The sequence below is a fragment of the Oryctolagus cuniculus genome, chromosome 6 (assembly GCF_051225735.1).
Source record: "Oryctolagus cuniculus isolate XC-2025 breed Fujian yellow rabbit chromosome 6, ASM5122573v1, whole genome shotgun sequence".
Taxonomy (NCBI): Eukaryota; Metazoa; Chordata; class Mammalia; order Lagomorpha; family Leporidae; genus Oryctolagus; species Oryctolagus cuniculus.
The window spans coordinates 13,471,224-13,496,373 of NC_142872.1; the positions used below are offsets into that span (position 1 = coordinate 13,471,224).

Sequence of the window (25,150 nt, forward strand, 5' to 3'; positions counted from 1 at the left end):
CCAAGGAATTAACCACACCAGGAATTATCTATCTGGAGCCAAGAGCTAGCATTAGATAGTTGTGTCCAACAGCCACTTGAAAGGGACTGTTCTCTTTAGACCACAGTGATGTGATATCTGCTGTGCCCAGTGGAGGGTCAGAGGGGAGGGTGTCCTTCCACACTTCCCGCACCTACAAACCCACGTCCGTCCTCCCCATCAGCTCATCATCGTAAACAGAAATAGGAGCCATGAAGTAGGAGACACTGGGCAAGCAGAGGCGAAGTCGAGGCTGCAACCTACTCCCATCCAGCATGTCTTCACCAAGCACCCCTCCTCCACCACCAGTCAGCAGTCCGCACACAAAGCAGCCCCTGATCCTGCTGCACACAAGTGTCCTGGCCCCATTGCCCTGGAGACCGTCAGACAACCGCTTCTTCCTGAGTGTTTCTGCATTGTGTTTAGAACTCTGCCTGAGTCCTGTGGGGTGAGCACAGCCACAGGTGTGCAGCCAGGCTGTGTGGACTGCTCAGGGGAGGGCTGAGTCCCCCGGGGCAGCCTGAAGCCCACCCGTGTGACAGCTCAGACCCGTGTGCTGAAGGTGCAGAGAGGGCATTTAGTGACTCGGTTGGTGCTCAGCATTACAGACTTGAGAGTTTTTACCCAGAGACCACAGGGCCAAGTTCTAAGCACTGACACGAGGTATTGCTTTCTGCGTTTTCATTTCTGATACGTTGACAAAGAAGTCCAGGGCCAGCCGATGGGAGCTGCAAGGCAACAGCCAGATACAGAACCTGGGCCAGTTGCCCCTGCTCCAAAAGACCCTTGGGTCAAGCTGCACCCGGCCGCCACCTCTGCCTGACCTGGGCTGCTAATGAATTTCACAGAGGAAACCCTTACTTCATACTAAAGTTTGTGCCTGTGACTTGGCGTCTTGAACCATTTCTCTACAAGAGATTGAGTTTCCTCTTCAAACCGAGCCATAGTTTTGGGTCGCCATTGGCCATTGTTGGTGGAACTACAGGGGATTGCCTGCTAGCGAGATAGAATCTTGTGTATTGAGAACAATGTCCAAGTTGCAGGGCTCAGATCTGTCCGTAGCTAAGCACAAGTTAGCCAGCTCTGACAGAGAGTCCACGGGACTAAGGAAAGGATGGCTCCCAAGTGGGGTTTCCTCTCAGAGGCTCCTCACACACTCCGGGGAAGGAGGAGCAGGTCCACGCCAGGAAGACAGTGAGACAAAGCCTTGGGAAGGAAAACCCCATGTGGCCTCTTAAATCCCTGCTCTCAGGTCAGGACATGAACAGATGGAGCTTGTGAGCCCCCAGAGACCTTGGAGTCTGGAATCCTCCTCCAGCACGATGAGCCGAGCCCACGTGTGGTCAGAGAGCACAGGACAGGGCAACACGCTTCTGCGCTTCTGCCCTCCTCTTCTCACTCCCTCGAGGTCTGAGTGTGAACCCTGCAACCGCAGAGAGGCATGTAGTCTGTTGGTCCCAGGCTTGCACTGCAGGTCTGCTACCACTGGGGGCATCGTTGTACATGAAGAGAGCAGAACTTGAACCAGCGGGAGGCTTTACCCAGACAGTGCCTTCTCCAAGCAACACTGCTCCGTCCACAGTTGTTTCGCAGTTTTCTTCCTCCAAGTCTCCACGAGGGGACTTCAGTAAGTGCCTGGAAAAGTGAAGTTAAACGAGGTTGATTTTGGTGCAAAATACTTGCAATCTATATGGAGCTTTTTCATCATAGACATCTTCCAGGAACTTTTTGAAGACTTGTATAACTGCCTGCACAGCCTGAGCATCCGTTTCAACAGCTCTAAGCCCAGCGCTGTGCTGTGCCTGCATAAGGCCTGATCTCTTCTGTCAAGGAGATCCTGAGAGAGAATTAAAAGGCTCCAGTTAAAACACGGTAAACTCCAAGAACACTCGAGAGTTCTGGGAGCATTGTGACCCTCGACAGCACCATTGTGCCCTGGTTTGTACGCTTCAGTATCTAGCGTGGCACCTGGCACTTGGCAGGGTTCAAACAAATACCTGGAGAGAGGCTAAGGTAGAGGAGGAAGAAGAGAGAGGAAAAAGCAAAGCTGTGTCAGCTCTTTCCGTCACAGGTCCACTGTGACGGATGAGTTTCAGTTTCGGTACTTTGAGCGCAGGCTTTCACGCTAACTACCAGAATCCCAGTGCTTTTCTTTTTAGTAGGTGGGATATGTGGCTGTGCTATCAGTGGACTTGCAGGAAATGACAGCCACAACAGGGTCTCCCTAGTTTGGCCATCAGCGGGAGTGGACTGCAGCTCTGGGCCGCTTCATGGCGACCCTGTGAATTGCTGCTTGGTCACCGTGAACTGGGGAGATACGGCGATGTGTGCCACCATGAGTCAGCAAGTTAGATTACTTGGAAAAGCGTTATTAAGTTCAAATCTTTTCTCCTTCCAATTTTGGTCATTCCAAATGTGATTATCCAAAAATGAAATCAAGGAGCAGCAAATTATCTGAATCCCAGATACCGTTGTTCCTTTGAATAGTAGTAATTCAGGACTGGGTAGGTGGTAAGTTCCGGAAGGTTAAACTGTCTGGGTGTTCTTCAGATCAGTGCCTCGAGTGAACGTTTGCCTTGGTGTAGACCGACCCGCTGATCATGCGGAGTTGTGTTCTGCAGAAACAGAGTTCTTCCTGGTGCTCTTGGCCTCAGCACCCCTACTGTAAAGCAGAAATGCCCGTAGAAATCTAAACTGTATTATCTTCAGGCTGTGACCTAAGCCTGTTTGTTGTTTTTGTTTTCAATTTTATCAAAGTGGTGTAGCTTCATGTAATAGTAACACTAGCCTTAAAGCAGAAACTGCTGTCTCTGGGCCCGACCCACCCCATTCCCCTGAGCCAATCGCTGGGTTTTTCTCTCGGGTGATTTTTCTAGTATTCTCCATCTCTGAACACCATGCTCCCCCCAACATCCAGTTTCAGATTTACTCGTTGTTTATTGGCTCCTACTATCGAAGATAAAAAATAGTGATAGAATTTATAGTATCCCAGAGAACACTCCAGCATCTCAACATGTTTATTATTTTAATCTTGATAGTAACTATGCAGCATACTTTTATTATCCAAATTTGGCATATTGCAAACAGCATAGATGAATGTAAATCCTGCCCCAGATTGCACAGTAATGATGGTGATAAACTAGGGAGCGAAGATTTGAACTCAGTCTGGCTTAAAAAGATGTATTTTTAACAGTGAACCAAATTTATCAAGCTGTAGTCAGCTTCCAGCACTGGGTGTCTGCACATACTTGCAGTCACTGCCGCCAACCCCCTTCCCCTGATAGTATAGTTGGTGGTTGGATCACTTTTGGGGGTTAAATCAGGGCTTGTTTCTATCATAGCTTTCTAAATATTAATCACAGGGGCCGGCGCCGCGGCTCACTAGGCTAATCCTCTGCCTTGCGGCGCCGGCACACCGGGTTCTAGTCCCGGTCGGGGCGCCGGATTCTGTCCCGGTTGCCCCTCTTCCAGGCCAGCTCTCTGCTGTGGCCAGGGAGTGCAGTGGAGGATGGCCCAAGTGCTTGGGCCCTGTACCCCATGGGAGACCAGGAGAAGCACCTGGCTCCTGCCATTGGATCAGCGCGGTGCGCTGGCCGCAGTGCGCCAACCGCAGCAGCCATTGGAGGGTGAACCAACGGCAAAGGAAGACCTTTCTCTCTGTCTCTCTCTTTCACTGTCCACTCTGCCTGTCAAAAAAAAATTTAATAATTAACAAAAAATTAAAAAAAAATATTAATCACAGGGAATCCATGTGGTCCCATATTAAATTTCCTTTCTCATGTAAGTTTGTGTTTCCCCTGGCAATAATTTGATGTCTTGGTTCACCATTCATTTCTAAATGTTTGTTCTTGTCTGTTGAAGATATAAGCCACCTTTTGATGCGTTCAGATAGCACCAGTGCCTCTTCATTTCTCCCTGTGTATGGAGGGTCTCTGTGTCCTGGCCCAGGCTGCGTGGCTGTTGGCCGGCACGGGACACCACTGGCATCCTGGAATCTGCCATTGACAGTGCCCTGAGAACTCCTTTTATTTCTCTCCCTTTGAGACTTAGTTTCTGCACTTGATTTTCCCTTCTTTTGGTTTCTTCTGCATTGGTAAACACATCTGCTCACCAAGGTCAGTAGGTGCTAAGTTTTTCAAGAACTTGAATATCTGAAAATACCTTCAGTTTACTGCATTAGGAGTGTGTGGATGGGATGGGTGAGTGTGTGGATGGGCGTTCTAGGAGGGAATTTCTCCCTCTCGGCATCGGGGCCACGTTGCTCCATTCCCTTTGCTTCCTGGTTGTCTGTAAGAAACCCATTCCTCTCGGATTGCTGACCCCTTGGAAGCGTGTATAATTTTATCTTCCTCAGTAGTTTGATTTCGTGTCACTTTACCTGTGGATCTGTGCCACTTTGCCTGTGGGTCTGTGTTCATTCCTGGGCTGTGGACACCCAGTAGGCATTTAAAATCTGTAGTCCTGTGTGCTTGAATTCTGGAAGGTGCAGAATTCCTTTGAAAATCTTCCCTTGTCCGGTTCCACGTGCTTCCCTCCTGGAAATCCTCTTACCTCTGCTGTTGGCTACACTGATCCTGAGATTTTCTCTCTACTTCCCCTGCTACCCCCACGTTTGCTCTTTCTCGTTCTACAGTGTAGGCTATGTACTGAAATTTACCTGCCACTCTTGCTTTTAAATTTTTTCTGTAGGAATAGAATTTATTTCCAATAGCAGGTTACGATTTTCCTCATGGTTCCTTTCTGTGTGCTGTTAGACATGCACATATCATTTAACGGTTTACAATTAAATACAAATTGTATTTTTTGCTCCCTGTTTATAATAAAACTGATATACTTGTTTTTGTTTTTGTTTTTGTTTTTTCACGTAACATGTTGGGCGCCTTTGTGTATTCGTATGTAGAGAGCTTTTTGGTTCTTTTCCGTAATTACCGTGGTCTTCAGAAGTGCGTGTTGTTCCTCTTTCCTGTGCCTTCATACAAGTTTGCTGACGGGAAGACTAGGTTTCTATTTTTTCTGCTCTGCTAAACCAGTTCCAACTGCCCATCTGCCTTCCCGTTGCTGAATAAATAATACTGTTGGCGCCTTGTCCACTATCGTCTCCTCGTCTGTTTGCCTCATTCATGTAGGGTGGATGCTTCTTAAAGTTTATGGACTTTCATTTTAGTGTTGGGTTGCATGCACCAAGATAAATGTGTGTAATTGGAAGTCTCTAGAACATATTTTGGCCAGCAAGGGTTTTCTTTCACCTTCTTCCCTTTCCCTTTCTCGCATGTAGACAGCTCTGTGAAGTTTTATTCAGAGGGATAAATAGAATTAAGAATTATAACTTCCAGATGATGATGATGATCCAGTATGATCTAGAACACTGAGAGAACAGGCCCCTGGTCTGGGGGAGCAAGTACAACTGCGATGCCCTAGAAACCTTGCCTTTGCTTCTCCTGCCACCCTACGAGGCTTCATGGTGTTGCCAGAGACAGATTTTTGCCTTGCAGAACGGCAGGAAGGGGTGTAGTAATAGGCAGCCCTGCCCGCTCTCAGGAGATGCCTCCTCTTTGGAAGATTTTATACCCAGAATGGGGCTAAGATGAACATGAACGCACCTTCCCGGGGAAAGCACAGTTGTCCTGTGGCCCCTGAGTGCCCTCCTTCACCACAGACTTAAGGTATCGGGGTGGAGGGCAAAGTAGCACTATTGCTCACGACTTCTTTTTCCCAAAGATGTCCCCACTGCTGATCTCCCACCATGCCACTCCTCAGTAACTGCCCACCCAAAGGACAAGTGCTCTTACCTTTTAAAACTCAAGCTTACTGGAGAATAAAAAGTGTTTACCAGTAAATCCATGTAAAAATAAATAAAACGCTCTTGTTGCTACTCAACCAGAAGTTCTATACGTCCTTGTTTGCCTCTGATAAATGCATTTGACTGTAGAGATGCCCAGGTTCCAGTCATTATGACTGAGAAAGCCCTGCCGGAGCCAAAGAAAGTGTTCAGTCATTGTGTGTTAGGAGTATTGTATGACCGTCGCCTTTATTGTTTAAAGAGTGGTTTATGTGAAAACAGAGTAATTTGCCTGTTGGAATGAAGTGTTCCTCAGTGTGGTTTGCATGTGGATAATTTCCATTTTTGGTGAGATGTTCAGTGGTGGTGTCTTGTAACTTGACCCTGGTTTTATCTAATTCTGGCCTGTGGTTTTGCTTCTCCTTAGGCCTAATGACATCAGTAGAAAAATGAAGAAATCCTACAGCATAAAGCACATTGCTGAGCCAGAGCCAGAAGAACTCTTCTTGTAAATCCCTTTTTCCAACCCTCTCACCGATGCCCGTGGGACACCATTGGAAATTACCGGACCTAGAACCACAAGACGCCACCTCACCAGCAGAAGAACACAATATCAGGATGCCTTAAATTTATAGTACTAGACTGTAGAAGATACATTTTGGGTGATAAATGTATATAAACTTGTTTTTAAAGAGATGCTGTTTAAAAGCACGATTGGGCAACTGTTTTTTAACATTGGATGGAGCCAGCCAACACGCAGGACACTGACCAAGCCATGCCACTTTGTGTTTGAGTTGCATGCGTGTCTGCTGACGTTTGGCTGAACTTCCCTTCCCCCTAACGCTCAGTTCCTCAGCGAGGCCAGGTCAGTGGTACTGTTTTCTGTCAACCGTGTTTTCTCTGTCATTTCTACTTTTTGTATAAAGGAAATAAAACAATGTTAACAGCCACCTATAAGCTTGGGGCATCTACTTTCTAACAAATCTGTGATGTCTGATGTCTAAGGGACTTTGAAAGTGTTTTGATTGCTGATATTTGATTTCAGGAACAAACTTCCCAGTTCAGTGTTTTCCCAAAGGGGTCAAATAAAACATTCTATATTTCATGAAGTACTAAAGAACCAGACAAGTATATAAAGTAAGTCAGCTCCTTCTGCCTTCTCAAGTCTCAGCATTGACATGGGAAAATGCTAATGACAACGAAGGACTGAGCCCCGCATGCGTCCCTGTTTGCTGCTGCTGACACATTATGAAGCCTGTCTAATCCCAGTAGGAGACAGTGTGGAGCCCAGGTTCATAAGGGCCTTATTGTTGACGCAGCTTTTTCAATCCAAGTCAAGCACCCAGTTCCAGAGGTTTTTATTTTTTTCCTATCATGAAAAAATATATTTCTGTTGAAACAACAGGAGTTTTATGTTCAAAGTGTTGGCATGGCCTGTAAGAGACCTTTCAAGTTTTAGTTTGAAAGTAGAATGCAGTCTTACCAGTAGGAGGGGGCACCATGTGCTGCCACAGTTGCTGGCGGCGTTACTGCAGCTTAATGTGGGTCAAGTTACTGAATTTGGAGATGATCTTGCATATGTGGGTCATCCGACAAGCTTGGGCTTGGTGAGCTGCAATGCAATATGGTAGGATTTAATATTCAAGTACCTTTTATGTATGAGACACTAGTATGTGGTGATAATATGACTTGTTTCATGGATTAGAGAATTGAACCTCAGAAAGCTTAAGCCCTGTGTGCAAGGTAACATTGCTTGTGAGTGGCGGCATCAGGCTCTGATGGAGATCTGCTGGTTGTCCCCTGGGCTGTCTACCCTGTGGCTCCCACACTGCTCTCTATCCATGGTGCACGGTCGCTGCACTAGCACACAGGAAGCATGAGCGCTGGTGTTGCCTCCACTTCTGGACGCCTCTTTGGTCTTGAACGTGGGACGTTGCCTCCTTGGGACGTTGGCAGGAGGGCAAGATTGGCTTGCGTACGCTTCCAGGAGGTAGGTTCCTTCCAACTTGGAGAGCAGCCATCTGAGTGTGCTCAGTCCGCTTTGGGGTCCTGTCTGTTGCTGTTGTCAGACCCTGGTGCTCTGCGTCAGCGTTCCTCATGCTGTCTCTTCCTCAAGGGAGGTGCCCTGTCTCTGAGTTTGGCCCCTTAACCTCCCCTGCCCGCTGTGGGTGCGCCCTCACAATTCACTGCTCTGTCCTAGTGCTCGAGATCTGATGGAGAATTTATGGCAAGTATGAGTGAGTGTGTGAGTGAGTGTGAATGTGTGTGAGTGTGTGTGTGAGTATATGTGTGTGTGAGTGCATGTGTGTGAGTGTGTGTGTGAGTGTGTGTGTGAGTGTGTGTGTACAGAGTCCTGTGTTTGCTGCTTGTGCGGAGGAGTTGACCCTGGAGTCCACAGTGAGCCAGCCTGTGAGTCCCGACCCAGAGAGGAGCTTGCTCAGAAGGGTGAAGGGACTGAGCAGTGTGCAGAGACCTGGTAAGCCAGAGTTCCCAGGTAAGCACAGCACAGGAAACCTCAAGGGTTTGAAAGAAAAGACGCTGCCTTGGTCTGGAAAACTGGCCACTCCATTCACTCCATTATTCACTCGAACCTTCAGTTCTGCAGTATTAAGAGCAAAGACAAAAATGGCAAATGTAGCAGATTGAGCCTGGGCAGGATGGGAGACAGTGCATTCTCTGTTTAATGATGTTGCTAGGACCCTGTAGACAGCAGCCCTTAAACCACACGTGAACCCATCTGTACTGTCCAGGTTCCTTCGGAAGTGCATCAGTGAGGCTCCTTGAAATTAGTACAAATGATGCGTTCCACAAACTTGACTTTGTGCAGCATTTGGCCAATGAAAACACTGACCCTAGTATTCCTGTAGAAAGTGAGGCACATTTACATGTTTTAAGAACGAGGGAGTAAGCTTCCTTCTAGTAAGTGGAATTTTGTGGCCCCTGTCCCCACTCCCTCCCCATGGGCTAGTAAAATGAGTGAGCTCCGTCTGACTGCACACAGGGAATGCAGCTCCACTGTAAAAAAAAAAAAAAGTCACAGCATCTGTCAGCGTCTCTGAAAGACTGGCTTCTTTGATATCTCTAAAGAGACTGCTGTTGCCAAAGATCAGCTCATCCAATTAAGAATGTTTTTTAGAAAAGATAACAAGATACCAACCCGTCACCACTTTGAATGGATTGAATTCCCATTATTTATTCTCCTAAAACATTTATATCAAGGCTTCAGCCCTAATAAAAATGATTCTGAGTGTACATCACAGGGTTGGAAGTGGAGTAAGATGCTCTGAGCAAATCCAGGAAGGCTTGGAGACTTTTTGCTCTCTCCCAGTGAATAATCTTAACCAACGTGATGGCGTAGGTTAGAGGAAATGGCTGTACAATAAACATTTGATTCCCGAAGAGTTCTTGATACAAAATGGGTTCCATGTCCGTTCTTCAGTGCCCACCTCTTTGCTTAATGCTGAGTTAAGTGGATGAAGTGAGATCAGAATAAGGAGTTCATTGCAACAGTACTGGTACCCTTCCCCCGTAAAAATGGGTTTCCCACTGTGCACTGCTCATGGCTCTCAGCTGTTGACAGATCTGCATGGGTAGCCCCTGTTATCTCTAGCATATTTCCCTTTATTCTTTATGGCAGTGTTTTATATAACTTCTCAAGCAAGCACCTGATTCCAGTCTGCTAACGAGAGGGTAAGTTTGTGCATTTCAGCAGACTCTTTGGAACATGTCTCATAGATGGTGGCTGCCTAACACCTACCGACAGTTGTTTTCAGCACCCTTACCTCCACCTCGGCTTTCTTCTCATCTGTTCCCCATTCTCTCCATTCCTCCCTCATCCTCCTCTGTCTCTGCTTTCCTCCTTCCCCTTGCTCTCTCCTGGCCCTCTTTGTTGTCATCTTGCTTCCTGTTTTCCTGTTTGCAAGATCCCTGAGCCCTGGATGGAGGATCCTCTTTGGAAGACACTCAGCAGAATGAGCCAGACCCGGTCATAAGATGGAAAAAGTAAGTTGCCTCTCTCTTCTCACCAAGCATCTTTCTGTTTGCTGGTGGGTTCAGCCACCTGTGACTGAGGCCAGGCCAAGAACCGGGCCCTGTGCTAGGCCCGTACTTGAATTAGAAAGACCCAGAAGTTGGTATCAGCCGTCTCGGGGGCTGACAAAGACAGAGAGCTCTACCAACATTCCACTCTTTCTTTCATGAGGTCAGCTTTTTTAGCTTCCACATGTGAGTGAGAACATGCAGTGTCCGTCTCTCTGCCTGGCTTATTCCACTCAGCATTGTGTCCTCCACGTCCATCCATGTTGCTGCGAATGACAGGATCTGGGTCTTCTCTATGGCTAATGTTCCGTTGTGTAGCTATATTACATTTCTGTACCAATTCCTCTGCCATTGGGTACTTAGGTTGATACTGCCTTGGCTCTTTGTATGTGAATTCCCAGTGTGTAACAAGTTTTAAAACCAGCACTTTGCTAACCCACAGGGTGGCCAAACTGTTAAGTTGGCATCAGTGGGGAGCTTGTTAGAACTGCAGGGTCTTCCCCTGTGGCCTCCAGTTGTAATCTGGCGGTGCTGCAAGCTGTTGGGATGAGATTGACAGGAAGACAGGAAAGGACCCTGTGTTTAGTGTGCTCCTCACCCTGGAGTAGGGTGTAGAGAAGAGGCCACTGAAGTTTCAGACAGTGTGTGATGCGTGTGTCATTTGAGAGTCATATTCAATGCTATAATTTTGTATGTGGGGAATTTTTAAATCTTTAATTACAGAAAGTGAGGTTGCATTTCTAGAGGGGTTTGGGGAAGATGGAGTAGTAATTTTTCCATGCAAAATGAGATCATTGGATATTCATGTTCATAGAAATGGGGCTAGGTCTTGAACTACTCTGAAATATTTCTCTCCTTTTCCTAAAATATGTTTATGGAAGTCAAATCACCTGCAGGTTCTCCCTCTGGCAGTGGCTTAACCAAGACAGAAGAGAGAGATTGGACCATCGCCCAGTGCCAGTCCCCAACCACAACTGTAGCTGCTCTCTATGGAAGGCCTTGGAGAGACTTGAGCTGTAAGGTACTGAGTTGTGGGTCAGATGTGTTCCCTTCTTCACACAGCATGGGCACACCTTGAGTTCCTGCTGTGTGCACTGCTCTGTCCTAGGTGACAGCAACAAATGAGAGGAAATGAGTGTGTAAGTGCTTGTGATGGGACGTGGCAAGTCTGAGTAAAATAGGTCTTCCTGGCCGGTGCCGCAGCTCACTAGGCTAATCCTCCACCTTGCGGCGCCGGCACACCAGGTTCTAGTCCTGGTCGGGGCGCCGGATTCTGTCCCGGTTGCCCCTCTTCCAGGCCAGCTCTCTGCTGTGGCCAGGGAGTGCAGTGGAGGAAGGCCCAAGTGCTTGGGCCCTGCACCCCATGGGAGACCAGGATAAGTACCTGGCTCCTGCCTTTGGATCAGCGCAGTGCGCCAGCCGCAGCGTGCCGGCCGCGGCAGCCATTGGAGGGCATCACTTGGGATTCATAAATAATATTCATAAATAATATTTATGAAACACAAAGCCAAGCTCTTCCCAAGTGCAGGCATCACTTGGGAAGAGCTGGGCTTTGTGTTTCGTAAATATTATTTTCTCTAAGGAAATTGTCCTCACGGTTGTTCAGCCAACTAGGAAGCATGGAAAAATAAGTTCAGCCCTATTTTTTGTGGTAGAAAATCCGAGTTGGTCTGGCCAATGACAGGGAGGTAGGATTCACAGAGAGGGGCTGGAGGAAGCTCCATGGAGGAAGCAGCTTCGCTGGCACTCAGCTTTTGTCCTTGAACTTCGCCTTCTTCCTCTGTAGCCCTGAGGACCAGAGTCATGTGTCAGAACACAGTCAGAGGGCAGGGGCAAGGAACCTGACTTCCCCAGCTGCTGCACAGGCTCTGAGTTGTATGTACCCCATGTCACTTGCAGGATAAAACCAGCTCTCCCCAGTCTCTGATATGTGGCATCTAGTAGGGGCAGGGAAGCCACACGGACGTGCTCGGTCGACAGAATAGGGTGCAGGCCCAGGCCATTGGAGCAACACAGCATTCCAAGTTTGCGTCCAGGTCTAGGGGGTACTTCGCTGAGCTGCAGGATGGAAGTGGGTGTTGCCAGCCACTTGGTGCACAGTGCATACAACATCCTGTAATGTGCTGTAGGCATCACCTTCAGAGGCAAAGGGGCCTATTCCCCCGCTGCTGGCAGCACTGCAGGCCCAGTCATTCGCCTTCTCAGTAGGGCTGTGGGCTGGAGAGAGCCACTTTGCCTTATATGCACACCCATTCCTGAGCGGCGTGTACCCCACAGCTGGTCAGGGAGGGCTCAGCCCCTGCCTAACTCCATGCAACGTCAAAGAAACCACCCCAACCCCAGAATTCCCCCCAGGTTTGGCCCAACTTCTTCACCTGCCTAACCCTGCTTGCTGCCTATGCTGCCTGTCCGTTGAGTACATAATGAACGTCCTACACACTGATCTCAAGTGAAAGGCCCCTTCCCGGGGGACCCAACCTGTGCCAGCATTTTAGCCTGTTCAGGTCTTGAAGAAGTCCTGGGGGACACAAGAAACTTAATTGTAGTTGGTGCTCGAATTGCCATGCAAACCAGAGACTTGTCCGCTAGGACGTTTCCCATCCGCCAGAGTGATTTCTCCTAATTTTTGGGACGTGCTGGGCTCAGTGTTAGGTCATTATATGTAGGTGGAATTCCAAGTGTGCTCCCTGCATGAAGGGGCAGTGTGTGCCAGGGCAGAACTGTTAGTGAAATTTCAGAGATGCGGCCAAAGTTGCATTCTATTTGAATACAAGTTCGTTTGTTTGCTAATGATGTTGAATTGATACTTGATCTAGTAGCCTGCGGTCAGATCACAGAAATGCACCATTTGCCGGGTCTTTCAGTAGACTCTGGGTCCAGATGTGATCCATCAACCTTTGCCTTGCCGATGGTTGAACCATATCCTAAGTCTCCATAGAAATATCACCACACTGTGGCATTTATCAAAAATCAATATAAGAAATAGCCACAGAGAAAAAAGTTTCTGTATTTTGTTTTATGAAACTCTTATTGAAACCATCATGTTTTTAAAAAGCCAGTGGGTCTATAAGGAGCCATAAAACAAATTCCTCTTAGAGTAAGTGCTGGGGGAAAAAAATCTACCTCAACACAGAAACTGGCCTGCTTCTCTTTATTTGCTATTAAGAACCTCCTATAACTTGGGTTTTCCGTTTTTGCCTTCCTGCCAGAGGTTGTGAGTCAGGATTCCGTTCCGTCGCAGTAGCAATCCTTAGCCCAGTTTTCTCTAGGATGCCTGAGTCTGTGTCACTAGCTCCTGCCTCAGTTGTCCCCTTTTTACCTTTCTCGGCTGCTGGAACATGTTTGTGTTTTCTATTGTGAGTCCGTCCCAGCCCTTCTTGGAGGGCGTCAGTGTCTCATCACCTTTCCTACCTCTCCCGGGGCCACCCAGGCCCACCCCCACACGTTGGCTAACTGACGTGGAAACCCACAGCAACTCAGTGTGCACAGCAGTGCCGATCAAAGCACAGCACAGTCGCGGCCTTCACGTGGATCACGGTCACTGGAGGATGGGAGAAATCACGTTCACGCACAGACACGCATCAGGTGCAAGACACTAATGGTGTTGTGGTCAGGGCTCAGGTAGTGTTGTTGCAAGGAAGAAATCGCCTGTGATTTGGCTGAGACCAGGCAGATGCACTGTAAGGGTTGCGTGTGTCAGAGTCGGACATCCTCAGACACAGGGGGTGGTACTCAGTGCCCACGTGTGTGATTATTGTGAAAATGATGATCACAGGCGTGGGTGGGTGGCTTAATGGTTAAGATGCTGGTTAAGACGACCATACCCCAGGACTGACATTATGGTGTAATGGGTTAAGCTGCCGACTGCAGCTCCACCATCCCATATGGGCACTGGTTTGAAACCCAGTTGCTCTACTTCCAGTTTGGCTCCTGGCTTCAGCCTGACCCACGCTGTTGCGGCCATTTGGGGAGTGAATGAGTGGTTGGGTGATCTGTCTGTCTTTCCCTTCCTCATTCTGTAACTCTGCCTTTCAAATAAATAAATCTTTTAAACAAAATGAGGTGACACACCCCTGGGTGTACCTGGGTTTGAGTCCCCCCTAGCTTCCTGCTAATGCAGATCCTGGATCTGAGTCATCCTGGGATGACTCGTGTGACCGGCTTCCTGCTGCCCATGTGAGAGACTGAACTGAGTTCCCAGCCCCTGACTGGCCCTGGCCCAGACGTAGGCATTTGGGGAGTGAACAAGTAGATGGGAAGCACTTTGTAACTCTCAAATAAATTAATTAAAAAATAAAAAAGAACACGTTGATCACAAACATGACCCCGCTCACCAGCCAAATGGCCTAACCAGTAGCTTGTCAAACTCAGAAAATCTTCCAAGTGTCCAGTGCACAATTTCCTAAATTAAGCAATATTTCCCAGCCCACAGGCAGGTGGGCAGAGACTCAAAAGTGAATTCTCTCTCTAACCCGGTCCCAGGGCCCGAGTCCTAGACCCTGAGCGTGTGTCAGCTGTCAGCACAGTGTGTCCCTCCAGGGGTAGCTGAAAATAACCCACTCAGAGCCATTTTCTGCTATAGGAGAGACCTTAAGCTCTGCTGACGTGGGATGCACTGACTTACATTGAGCAAAACTCAGCCTGTTACACAGGTAAAATATTTTGTCTGAGTTCAAGGAACTTCCATTCAAATAAATAAACAATTTTTAAAAATGTTGCTGTCCCAGGTGAAATACCTGATACTTCTTCCCCTCTCTCCCCTGACTCTTCTCCCCATATCCTCCTTATCGGCAGTCATTTAGCTCAAGAACACGCAAGCAAATCACTCCAGTTGTCCCGTTGCTTGTGGTATTTATTCCCCTTCCATTTGTCTCTGATTAAAACTCAGCATACTTCCACTTATAATAAGCTTGTTACTGGCAGTAAATAGAACATACCGGGAGTAATTACTGGGTGAGATGGGGAGGTGGCCAGTCCTGTTGTCATCCCTCAGTGTGGTTGCCTTTGCCGCCCGTGTGCACAGTTTACTGTCACTGCTGTCTCCCAGAGCTGCTTCTAGAAGGGCACAACCTGCGGCAGCCCGTGCGCCTGGCCTGCTGGCACCCTCGCTGCACGTGCCATGCTCTTCTGGATCTGCCCATGCACCTGTGGCAAGAACCCTGCCGCGTGTCACTCCCAGCCCTCGCCGGATGGCGATGCGTCCCTGTCACCCAGCGTCAGAGTGATGGAAGGGAAGGAGGGTTCCGTGAGCGCGCAGCAGCAGCCCAAGCAAATGCCTCCCTGATGCTGCTTCGCACACTTCAGTGTGGACAGCCAGGAGGACACACGGCTCTGAAGTTAGGACCGTTCCGCTGGGATTTATCTCTGTCCAGTGGACTCCTGTAGATTTACTCCATTGGAATATCCTTTGGCCTTCTAGACACGCTCAAAGGCTGATCTTCCTCTCCCGTGCTCTCTTTGTGTTCCCAGCACACCACAAACTAAGGCGCCCATGGCCTCTGCTATAGAAAATGTTCAGCAGCCAGGTTTCCTGATTGGCTACCGAATGAAGGAAATCTCTTTGCCTGGAGAGAACTACGTGAAAATAACATTGAGGTCCGTCCCGAAGCCCACAAGACAAGCAAATTAAAAACCAGGGCTGAAAATTTCCTCTCTTGTGCAATGAGTATTGCAGGATGGCTGTCAGATGGAGTTTCAACGATTAACATTTTCCAAAACACTGGCCCAGACCCCTCCAGTCCCTTACACTTTGCAGGTTTGGCTGACGCTAGTTTCGGGAAGATTACGCTTTTAGCAACCGTCAGCGATGAAGAGACTCTACCAACTCTGCTTGCTATTATTTCTTCTTATTTTCTTGTAAGGTCAAGAGAGCCCTACCATTTGCTTTTCAGTAATAAAGACATAGGAAAGAAAAATGAGTGTTGGACAGAGACCTGAGAGATCAGTCACCTCTAGCACTTTCTGGAAGTCGCACCTGCACGAGGTCCCCGGTCACAGAAGGCGTGGACTCTGCCAGTGAGACCCCTGGAGGAGGAGCCTCCCCCTGCTCAGTGCCTTTCTGGTTAGCTGCAGCCATTCACACCAGAACATTCTTCCTCCAAGCCTCATCGTTTCTGCCTTCCTGCCTTCCCACACATGCTCCCGACCAGGGCTCTGCACAAAGTGTATGGAAAATGTATGTTCTGAACTTAAAAAGTGCATGAATTTCAAAAGCTTTTCACACCAAAATAAACTAATGGTTCAATTCCGCTTTTCCACATACTTGGGGAAACCTCTCATATTTCGACTGACTCACTTGACTGTGACAAACACCCAACCCAAGACAAATGCAGAAAGAGGGGGCAGAGCCAATTCTAGAAGCAAAGAATAATAAGAGAAGGATCAAATAGCTCTTCAAGTGTCAGAATTGGCACTTCATTTTTTAACCATGAAAGAACTAAAATACAGCCCCTCATAAAGCCATGTTTTATTGGTATGTACGGACCTCATATGTGGTTCAATAAAGTGAAAATTAAAGCTAAGTAGTAGCTCAGATACCCCTTGACCAAAGGAATAAATAATCACTTCATGGGGTTACACATCATCCTGTCGGTGTACTTGTAATAATTCAATGTTACAACATCATACAGCCAGTTCTTAACAGATTCGTATCCTACAACCAACACCGTGAGATCGGTAGATCAGTAATGACAGATATCGTTGGATGAATCTGGCATAACCCATCTAAAGTCTACTTTTGGTTCCCCTCCTCTGCCCTCAGTCCACAGGGGAGTTACCTGGTTTATTTCCACACTGGTGTGTGATGTCTAATGTGGCTTGTTAACGTAGTTCACCATACTTTCTGGGCATAAGTGTTTATGGGAAAAAACTTGAGGTTTATACAAGGTTTTGGACATGTGACTCATATAAACTGGAATATGAGCATTGTTGCTGAAACCTGGGCTCGCTTTGAAGCTTCTTCATACTGTTCTTGGGAAACCATTAAGCAAAATGCCCTGAAGGGTCGGAGAAATTGCGTTGAGCAATAAAATGTCAACAAACTGCAGAATTTGAACATCAAGCACTTTCATCTAAACGTGCCCTTCTCTCCTTTCACTTGGCAGGGGTTTGGTTTTTGAAAAGTAATAAACTCTAGCACTCCAGTTGACCTGGGATTTGTTGAAGAAATTAAATCCTAGAGCCAGAAGACGTATGGCCTGTAGTGGGGAATCACCATCTCAGAAAAACCATAGAATGAGAGGTGGAAGCAGAAAAGAGAATGGGAGTATCTGCTCAGTTGTCTAGGTCTTGGATTTTTTGGTTTGTTTGTTTTTTAAAGATGGTGCACATCAAACCCGAGGCCAGAAGGCTTCGAGGCAATCACAAGTCTGTTTCAACAGGCGTCCTGTACTTACCCAGTCGTGAACACCACGTGGATACCAGGGCCACCCATCAGAAGGCTCTGAACAAGGAAATCCTGCTCACCATCCCGCATCATCTCTGTGCACAGAGGCAGACGCAGGTTGGCCTTGGAGCAGGATGGCAGTCAGGAAACAGCTTCCTGCAGCTGCCAGTACCTTTCAGAGTCATTCCAACCCTGTCCTTAGGGTTCTTGAGAACTCCCACGGGCATCCACATTCACAAGACCACAGCACGATTGATGAAAACCACTCTCGTCCTCTACCCTTCTCCCCACGTGGGGCCAGTCCAGAGCATGACAATCCGCGGGTCCCCGTAACTCTGCTCCTCACATCATTCTCTTCTCTCTCTTCCTCACCCTCTCCTTCCTGAACGCTACCCTGGCACAAACCAACCCCTACTGAGAGGATGAACGAGAATCAGGGATGGCTCTGGTACCTAGAGAATTCTCTATGGCTGGGGAGGGTAGGAGAACAGATGACAAGCATCTGGCAACTATTAGATCCCAAAATATTATCGAACTGTGTGTGAGGAATAAGAGAGCTGTAACCTCCCTGGGTCTCTGTTCGGCACCTTGAAAGAGTCAAGCTTCCTTTGGGAAGTATACATCTGACCAAAGGAGGGTCTAGAATTTCCTGGAGAAGGAAGGAAAAGGAGCCAATGAGGAACACTGGGAAGTTTCCATGCCTGCATGTAGACTTTGCCACGTGGCTCATACGGGTGTAAATCAGGTGCTACCTATCCATGCCTAGTGTTAGTCTGCCGGTGGGCTCAGTCCTACAAAGTCCAGGGAGGTGAATTCAGATCCCTGGAAGAATCTGTGTCCTAACCAAGCAGCACTGGCCTAGTGGAATCAATGGCAGATTCGGAAGGGCATGCCCTATCTTGACAAAGTAATTCTTCTGTTCCCCCTAATTCTTATCGTGTAGGAATACTGAGCCCGTGTCTCCAAATCCTTCACCTTCTAAGAAAGCCCGAAGATCCAAATACTGTATCTGATGCTTCCCAAATTTGAGGTGTTGACAGTTTGCTATCTCTCCTCACTGTGAAGACCAAATAGTCATGAATTGGTGCAGCTAAAAGCCCACATCACCTCTGGGGTGAAAATCCAACAATTAACCTTCAAGGAGTTTCTTAACTTCATTCCATACGAACATTCAGTCGAGGGAATTTTCTGCAAAAGCCATCTGCCAACAAACAGGATGGCTTAGAGGAAATCAACCAAGTGGCGATTTTACCAAAGGAATTAACTAACCAGCTGGACCAAGAGGAATTCAGTATGAAATGTAAAACGACTTGAAAGAGGGTACTCTTACCCAACAATTAAAAAAAAAATTCCTGATTCCACAAAGATTAATATATGAGGATGTTTATTGCAAATACTTGTAACTGAAAAATTAACCAACAGTAGGGGCTTGGCTTAAATACATTTTGTAGGCTATGGATATATAATCTGCAAAACTATGTACTCATTCAAAATGTTGCTGTAGAAAATAATTTAGTGGAAAGATGTTCCTGGTATTAAATAAAGCAGGTTACTAATACAAATAAAGTGTATATTTTTGGGTCAAGTAGAAATGACAAAGAAAATTAGAAAATAGTTGGAAGTGAATGATAGTGAAAACATTAAAATCTTAAGTTTCAACTGCATCCCTCAAGTTTTGATATATTATGTTTTCACTATGATTAAGAAGCTATATAAAAGCATAGCAAATTAAATCCAAAGTAAATATAAGGAAGGACATAATAAAAATAAGATCTGAAACCAATGAAAATTAAAGCAGAAATCAATAAAAAGTGAGTTATTTGAATAGATCTATGAAAAAAATGACATTAATCACTGAAGAAGGTAATAGTACTTATCACCATAGATTCTATGGCCACTCTAAAAGATAGTGGTAGCATAATGCAGAGTTCTATGACAATGATTTGACAACTGAGAAGAAATAGACAAATTCCTTGAAAGTTATAAATTACCAAAATTGACACAAGAAGCAGAAAATCTGAATAGCTCTATATATAATAGGACTGAATGTGAGTTTTTAAAAAATGAACTTCCTCAAGTGGAGCATTGGGCAAGACACTGCAGAAAAGAAAAACACTGCAGAAATCAAGACGGTTTATTGATTATTGGTGTAATGATGTATAGATCAATGAGATAGTCCAAAAATAGGCTTACACGCACCTGCACCAGATTGGGAGCCGCTGCTACAATGCCCTTGGCTGAAATCCAGTTCTCCCTTGTGTCCAGGCAGCCAAGGGACACTGACCCACTTTCTCAGGAATGGCCTTGTTGGGTAGGAAGTCAGAAATGGTGCCTATGTGTGTGAGAGAGGCCTGAAGACCAGCACCCACTGCGGAAGCTCCAGAAACCCAGCATCTTGCACTTCCAAGTCCTGCCCAGACCCTGATGACCTCCCAGGGGGTCCCAGCCCCTCCCCCAACAAAAGCTCCCAGGAGAATTCTCTCTCCTCAGGACCAAAGGGGTTACCTGATCACATGGGGCACTAAAACCTTCTCACAGGCCCTAAGGGAAGCCCCCCTACTCTGCCCAGCTCCAGCAAATCTGGAGAAGAATTTGCTAATTTTCACCCAACAAACCCTTCCTCCAGGACTCTCCATCCTTTGTCCTGGAGGATGGGGGAGGTGGGTAAGCAGACTCCCTTAAAAACCTAGGGAGTCCAAACAGACTGAGCGCTCAGCCCTCTGCCTCCAGCTGAGCCGCCTGCCTGGTCTGCCCAGGTGTATTCTCTCCACTCAACCATGTAACCTCGCTCTCCCCAGCCCCTGCGACTGGGCTCTCTCTCTGTCTCTTCCATCCTGAGGGATGCCCTGTCCCCAATAAAGCCTTATCACTCTGCTCTCTATCTCACGCCTGAATTCTTTCTTGCATGAAGACAAGAACCCCATGGCTTCCTTGGCCTTCCCTCTGGTAACAGCCTTTTTTTTTAATACAAGCAGATCAGGGTATAAATGACATCACACTTATTTATACTGAGACAAATGATAAATTCCAGCCTTTTCCTGGTGTGCTCCCCCCGCCTCAGTGATGCCAAGACTCTCCAAGGAAGGTTCCAGATATGCAGGCATCTGTCCTACTCAGTGCCATTGCTTGTCTTGGGGAGGGGATCCCGGGCTAAGGGTAAAACTCTTTCGAGGCAAAGTGAGGAGGAGGATCCCTGCTCTGTGTGTCGTGTCAAGGCCACTCTGAGAAACTCTTAGTATTTAACAATTTTGCTAAATCACAGAGTACGTTTTCTGTCGTCTGTGCCACAGACCGTAAACATTACAGCGGTTAGGGAATCCCTTTGTCTGAAAACCACTATCTGCTACTTTGGTCTCATTAGGAGATGTCAGAGATGGTGCCTCCAAACCCACGACCATCCGTACAAGGATCCCGCTCCCTGGGAGTTCCCCAGGCAGAGGCCTCACTCACTGGCCCCAGCCTACAGGACCTTTACAAGGCAATGATCTGTGTGCACATGCATGGGGGACCCCAAGCCTGTATCTCTGGATTCCAGGCCCTGGAAGACCAGGGACGGCATTGGTGACCTTCCCAAACCTCCAGTTTTCTCTGGGCCTCGTTTCCCAGAACTTGAACCAATCAGTTTGCACAGAGCTGAGAAGCACTCACGGGATGATTGGAACTGTGGCTCCGTGAGGAAGAACTGGGGTGGATCTCTATGCGGATCAGCAGCGGGAGCTTGTTCAGTAGCCAGAGTGCAGTCACCGGGGGTGATCTGGGAGGCAAATGCAAGCTTGATCTTTTCTGCCTCACGGGCTACTGCACATTTTTGCCATTTGGGGCTTGTTAATATTTGGATACCCTGTGTACTGATCAAATAAGGGTAGTCAACTCTTAAGCATTTATGCAGAACTACGTTTTAGTGCATCCCCACTATGAGCCAGAATCAAGAAGAGCCCGAGTCGCCCTCAAATCCCGCTATCACCCTTGTTTACTCTCTCTCTCTCTCTCTGAATGTGCCGTTGTGAATTCTTGAAGCCATTACTTGGGATTTAAGTAGTCATTCCTCCAGGGCTGTGATCCTAGAGATACAGTAGTATATAAAACAGATAAACATCCTGCCTCCCATGAGCTTATATTCTACTGAAGAAAAGAATCAACAAAAATGAATACATACATACTGTGACACCTGACAGTGGGAAGAAATTAAACAGTTAAGCAAGGGGATCTCCAGTGAGGGAGGCTGGTGAGTTATGTAGATGGAGGGCTCAGAACAGCGCTCTCTAAGAAGGTATGACTTGAGCTGGCATCCCAGTAAGCCAGAGAACAGCCAGGTAGAAATCTGCAAACAGGATTCCAGACAGAAGAAAGAGCAAATGCAGAATTCCTGAGGTGGGAATGAGCTTGGCGTACTTAGAGAACAAGAAACACACTAGTATTCATCAGTATCGGCGAATTGTCTAGAGATGTGGGACTGGAAGGGCACAGAGCAACAACCAAGAGATTTTCCAAGGCCAGAGGTATAATCTGTCCCACTCCCACCACACTCCACAGAGGGTTTTAAAGAGAACTTAGAATCACCCTGATGCTTTGGATAGAAGTCTGTCCTTAGGCTATCAGATAGTCCTGCTATTGCATGTGATGTAGACCACAGAGTAGGAGCAGACTGGGAGAAGGATGAGCATTCCCCAGGAGGCATCACATTTTGAGAGGAAAGCTACACACTGAGAGATTTCACTGACGTGGTTAAAACCACAGAACACGTGATGGGATCCGAGTAGAATTACTTCATCTTGTTCCTAGTATGTCTTTCTGGTGCATCTGTTGTCAGTGTTACTTTTACAGGTCGGTAAAAGAAGTGCAGTCCCACGTAGTGAGTTTTCATGGGGTGGTCAGAAAAGAGCCCTAGGACGTGTGGTCCTGGGACCTGCACAGCCAGCGCCTGTCTGTCATCAGGAAGGCGGTGTCTGCGAACCCAGGCTCTGTCCGGATCACAGGTCACGCTGCTGAAATACTCCTGGAAACAGTAGTGCTGTGTGCAGAGCAGCCCACTGAAGTGGAGTTACAAAAACCACTCATCCCCAGGGGCTCTGTGCCCGCACAAATCCCAAAACCCGCCAGTGAAACCAAAACTAGGAGCTGAATAAAAATGTGAGATGCATCACAGGAGGGTATTTACTGAGACTGATTATTTGTATGATTTAAAGTTTAGATAAATTAAGACATTGCCCAAGAAATCAATCCAGAAAAAAGAAATTCCAAAACAATTACAAGAATGTAAAAAGAAAGAATAATTCATGCTTTACATGAATCAATGTCTTCATTTTGAACATTAGAAGAGAGGAATACCACTTTTACTGCCCCACAAAACTTCAGTATCTCCTCACTCCTACTAAACAAATGTTACACAGATGCACAGAGAATTTAGCAGTTTGCAGGGATACTGTGTTATTGTCCTCACACAGGAAGTCATGTGCCTGGGTCCAGGCCTGTGCTCGTCTCACTTTGTCAAATGAGGCAAAACAGGAATCCCTTGCCCTAAATGGAGAGTAAGAGTTGATCCCCACTGATCCTAAGTCTGTCCCTGAGCAAGAACCAGCAGTGCTGACCATAAGGTCGAGTGAGGGACAGATGTGCATGGCCAATAGAACCAATAGGGACTCAGATACAAATCTGACACGTCCGAAACAGGTGCACTCGGGAACAAGGTGAGGATTTCCTACTTACCAGCAGGAAGTGAGCTAAAGAACTCAGAGCTTCAGCCGTGAGGACGTCATGGCCTCCGGCTTACAGCAGGTGCATATAGGCGTCTCTGACTCGCTCTGCCTCCTTGGGAGGACTTCTGTGCCCTTCCCTGGGTGTTCGCTTGGTCTCCACCAGACATGAAGGAGAAACAGATGCCACACTCACGTGGGCTCAAAACGCATCGTGTAACACACAAAGAGGCACTGGCTTCTATTTTCTGATATGATGTGGACAGCTGCGATGCCCAGGAGAGAATGTGGCAATTCCAAAGAATTCATGTTTCGTAGAATGTTGTCTGATTAGCGTCTCTTGTACAAGTGCTTACGTTATCGACTGAACTGAGGCCTCTGCTTTGACTCAACCACTTGGCATTTCCCACGTCTCTCCATGCTGACTTCAAGGAGTTCTCTCATGCACCAGTGCCCTGGAACCTTCTCTAATGCATAAAGAATTGATCATTGAATGTGTACTACCCTGTAGGATCTCCCTTCCCTCCCTCCTTCCTTCCTTCTTCTCTTGTTTCTCTTTCCTTCTCCTAAAATGTATTGACTGCTTCCTCTGCATGCACTCCTCTAATCACTTTTCAGCCAAATTTCCCATTTTTTAAAAATTTCTTTCTTTTTTGGAAAGGCAAGGTGACAGAGGAAGAGATGGGGTGGGGTTGGGAGGAGCTGGAGAGGGAACAGCCCAATAGATCTCACTCCCACTGGTTCACTCCCTGAATGACCACAATAGCCAGGTCTGGGCCAGGCCAGAGCCAGGAACCGGCAACTCCATCCCGGTCTCCCACGAGGGTGGCCTCTCCCACTTGAGCCATCTTCTGTTCCTCCCAGGAACATTAGCTGGCAGCTGGATTAGCAACAGAGTGGCCTGCCGGCGCCGTGTCTCGCTAGGCTAATCCTCTGCCTTGCGGTGCCGGCACACCAGGTTCTAGTCCTGGTCGGGGTGCCGGATTCTGTCCCAGTTGCTCCTCTTCCAGGCCAGCTCTCTGCTGTGGCCAGGGAGTGCAGTGGAGGATGGCCCAAGTGCTTGGGCCCTGCACCCCATGGGAGACCAGGAGAAGTACCTGGCTCCTGCCTTCGGATCAGCGTGGTGCGCCAGCCGCAGCGCGCGGGCCACGGCGGCCATTGGAGGGTGAACCAACGGCCAAGGAAGACCTTTCTCTCTCTCTCTCTCTCTCTCACTGTCCACTCTGCCTGTAAAAAAAAAAAAATAGAAACAGAGTGGCCTGGACTCCAACTAGCGCTCTGATATCCAGGGCTAGAGTCGCGAGCAGTCTCTTGATCTGCTGCACCACGATACCAACGCCCCAGCCCTCTAACTTAATCTTCACAACTCCATTCTTCCCTCTCTCCCCGCTGGATTCTCTGTTCGTTGGGTATAGGGGTCAGCTTTGTCCTCTTTAGATCCTCGGTACCTAACACAGAGTCAGACTAAAATTTCTGTACAACTAAAATTATACTTAGGTTTAAGGCGGTTCACTCCTGAAGAATTAATTTTGCCATTCTTGTTCAGTTATTACCAACCATCGGAGGGATTTTGTAGAGATAAAAGAGACAGAGGAAGGCAATGATGTGTGTTGCCTCCTGCTTTTGATAAAAACCAAAGCTCTCTTCTCTCTGTCTTGCTTCCCCTTCTCTTATAAAGCAGGCCAAAGTGGAACAGTAATCTCTTGGTCATTTTCTAAGTCATTTTTTCTAGGTCATTGTACAAAATCGTGCCTGTTTTCACAACGAGAAGGAGGAGGGTGCCTACGTGCAGTGGGGGTGGCACTGGTGGGGAAAGATATTTCCTTAAACCCTGATCAACAGCCCACTTATTTTTTTTTTCCTTTCAAAATTACAGCTTATTCCCAGAAACGGTTCCCTGTGTGCAGAACTCCACTGCTCACGGGTTTGGATCTACTCTATCGAATCTCCAAGGCTGGGGAATCTTGGCCTCAGCAGCCATCAGCGACCTGCCGTTCATGGGGAACGAAGGAGACGTGCAAACCCCAGAGCCGCAGGAACGTGGCCCGTGGCTCCACGCTCGCTCCCAGGGCGGCTGATCCCATCCGGCAGGAATGTGGAAAACAGCGGCTTTCCCAGACAGAGACCCCAAGCTATACTTTGAGGTGATGCAACCCAACCCAGCCTGCTACGGAGCCAAGGGAATTTCCATCGGCTCCACAACCTTTCTTGAGCCGGTTGGTCACCCGAGATCTGAAA

The 25,150-nt window shown here is 47.5% G+C and overlaps 1 protein-coding gene and 1 long non-coding RNA gene across 10 annotated transcripts in view; one reads left to right on the forward strand and one right to left on the reverse strand.

The window, feature by feature from the left end:
• Positions 1-6,747, forward strand: part of SNCAIP (synuclein alpha interacting protein) — a 167,794-nt gene extending 161,047 nt beyond the window's left edge. For all 9 annotated transcript variants that reach the window (XM_051844129.3, XM_070076039.2, XM_051844130.3 and 6 more), the window contains one exon: positions 6,225-6,747. In XM_051844129.3, coding sequence (XP_051700089.3) covers positions 6,225-6,309 — 85 coding nt within the window. In that variant the 3' untranslated portion in view covers positions 6,310-6,747. The remainder of the gene's footprint in view (positions 1-6,224) is intronic.
• Positions 685-25,150, reverse strand: part of LOC149126021 (uncharacterized) — a 32,544-nt gene continuing 8,078 nt past the window's right edge. The window contains exons 3-4 of the long non-coding RNA XR_016235225.1: positions 7,281-7,409; positions 685-1,653 (exon numbers count right to left, since the gene is read on the reverse strand). This is a non-coding gene — a long non-coding RNA (uncharacterized LOC149126021). The remainder of the gene's footprint in view (positions 1,654-7,280; positions 7,410-25,150) is intronic.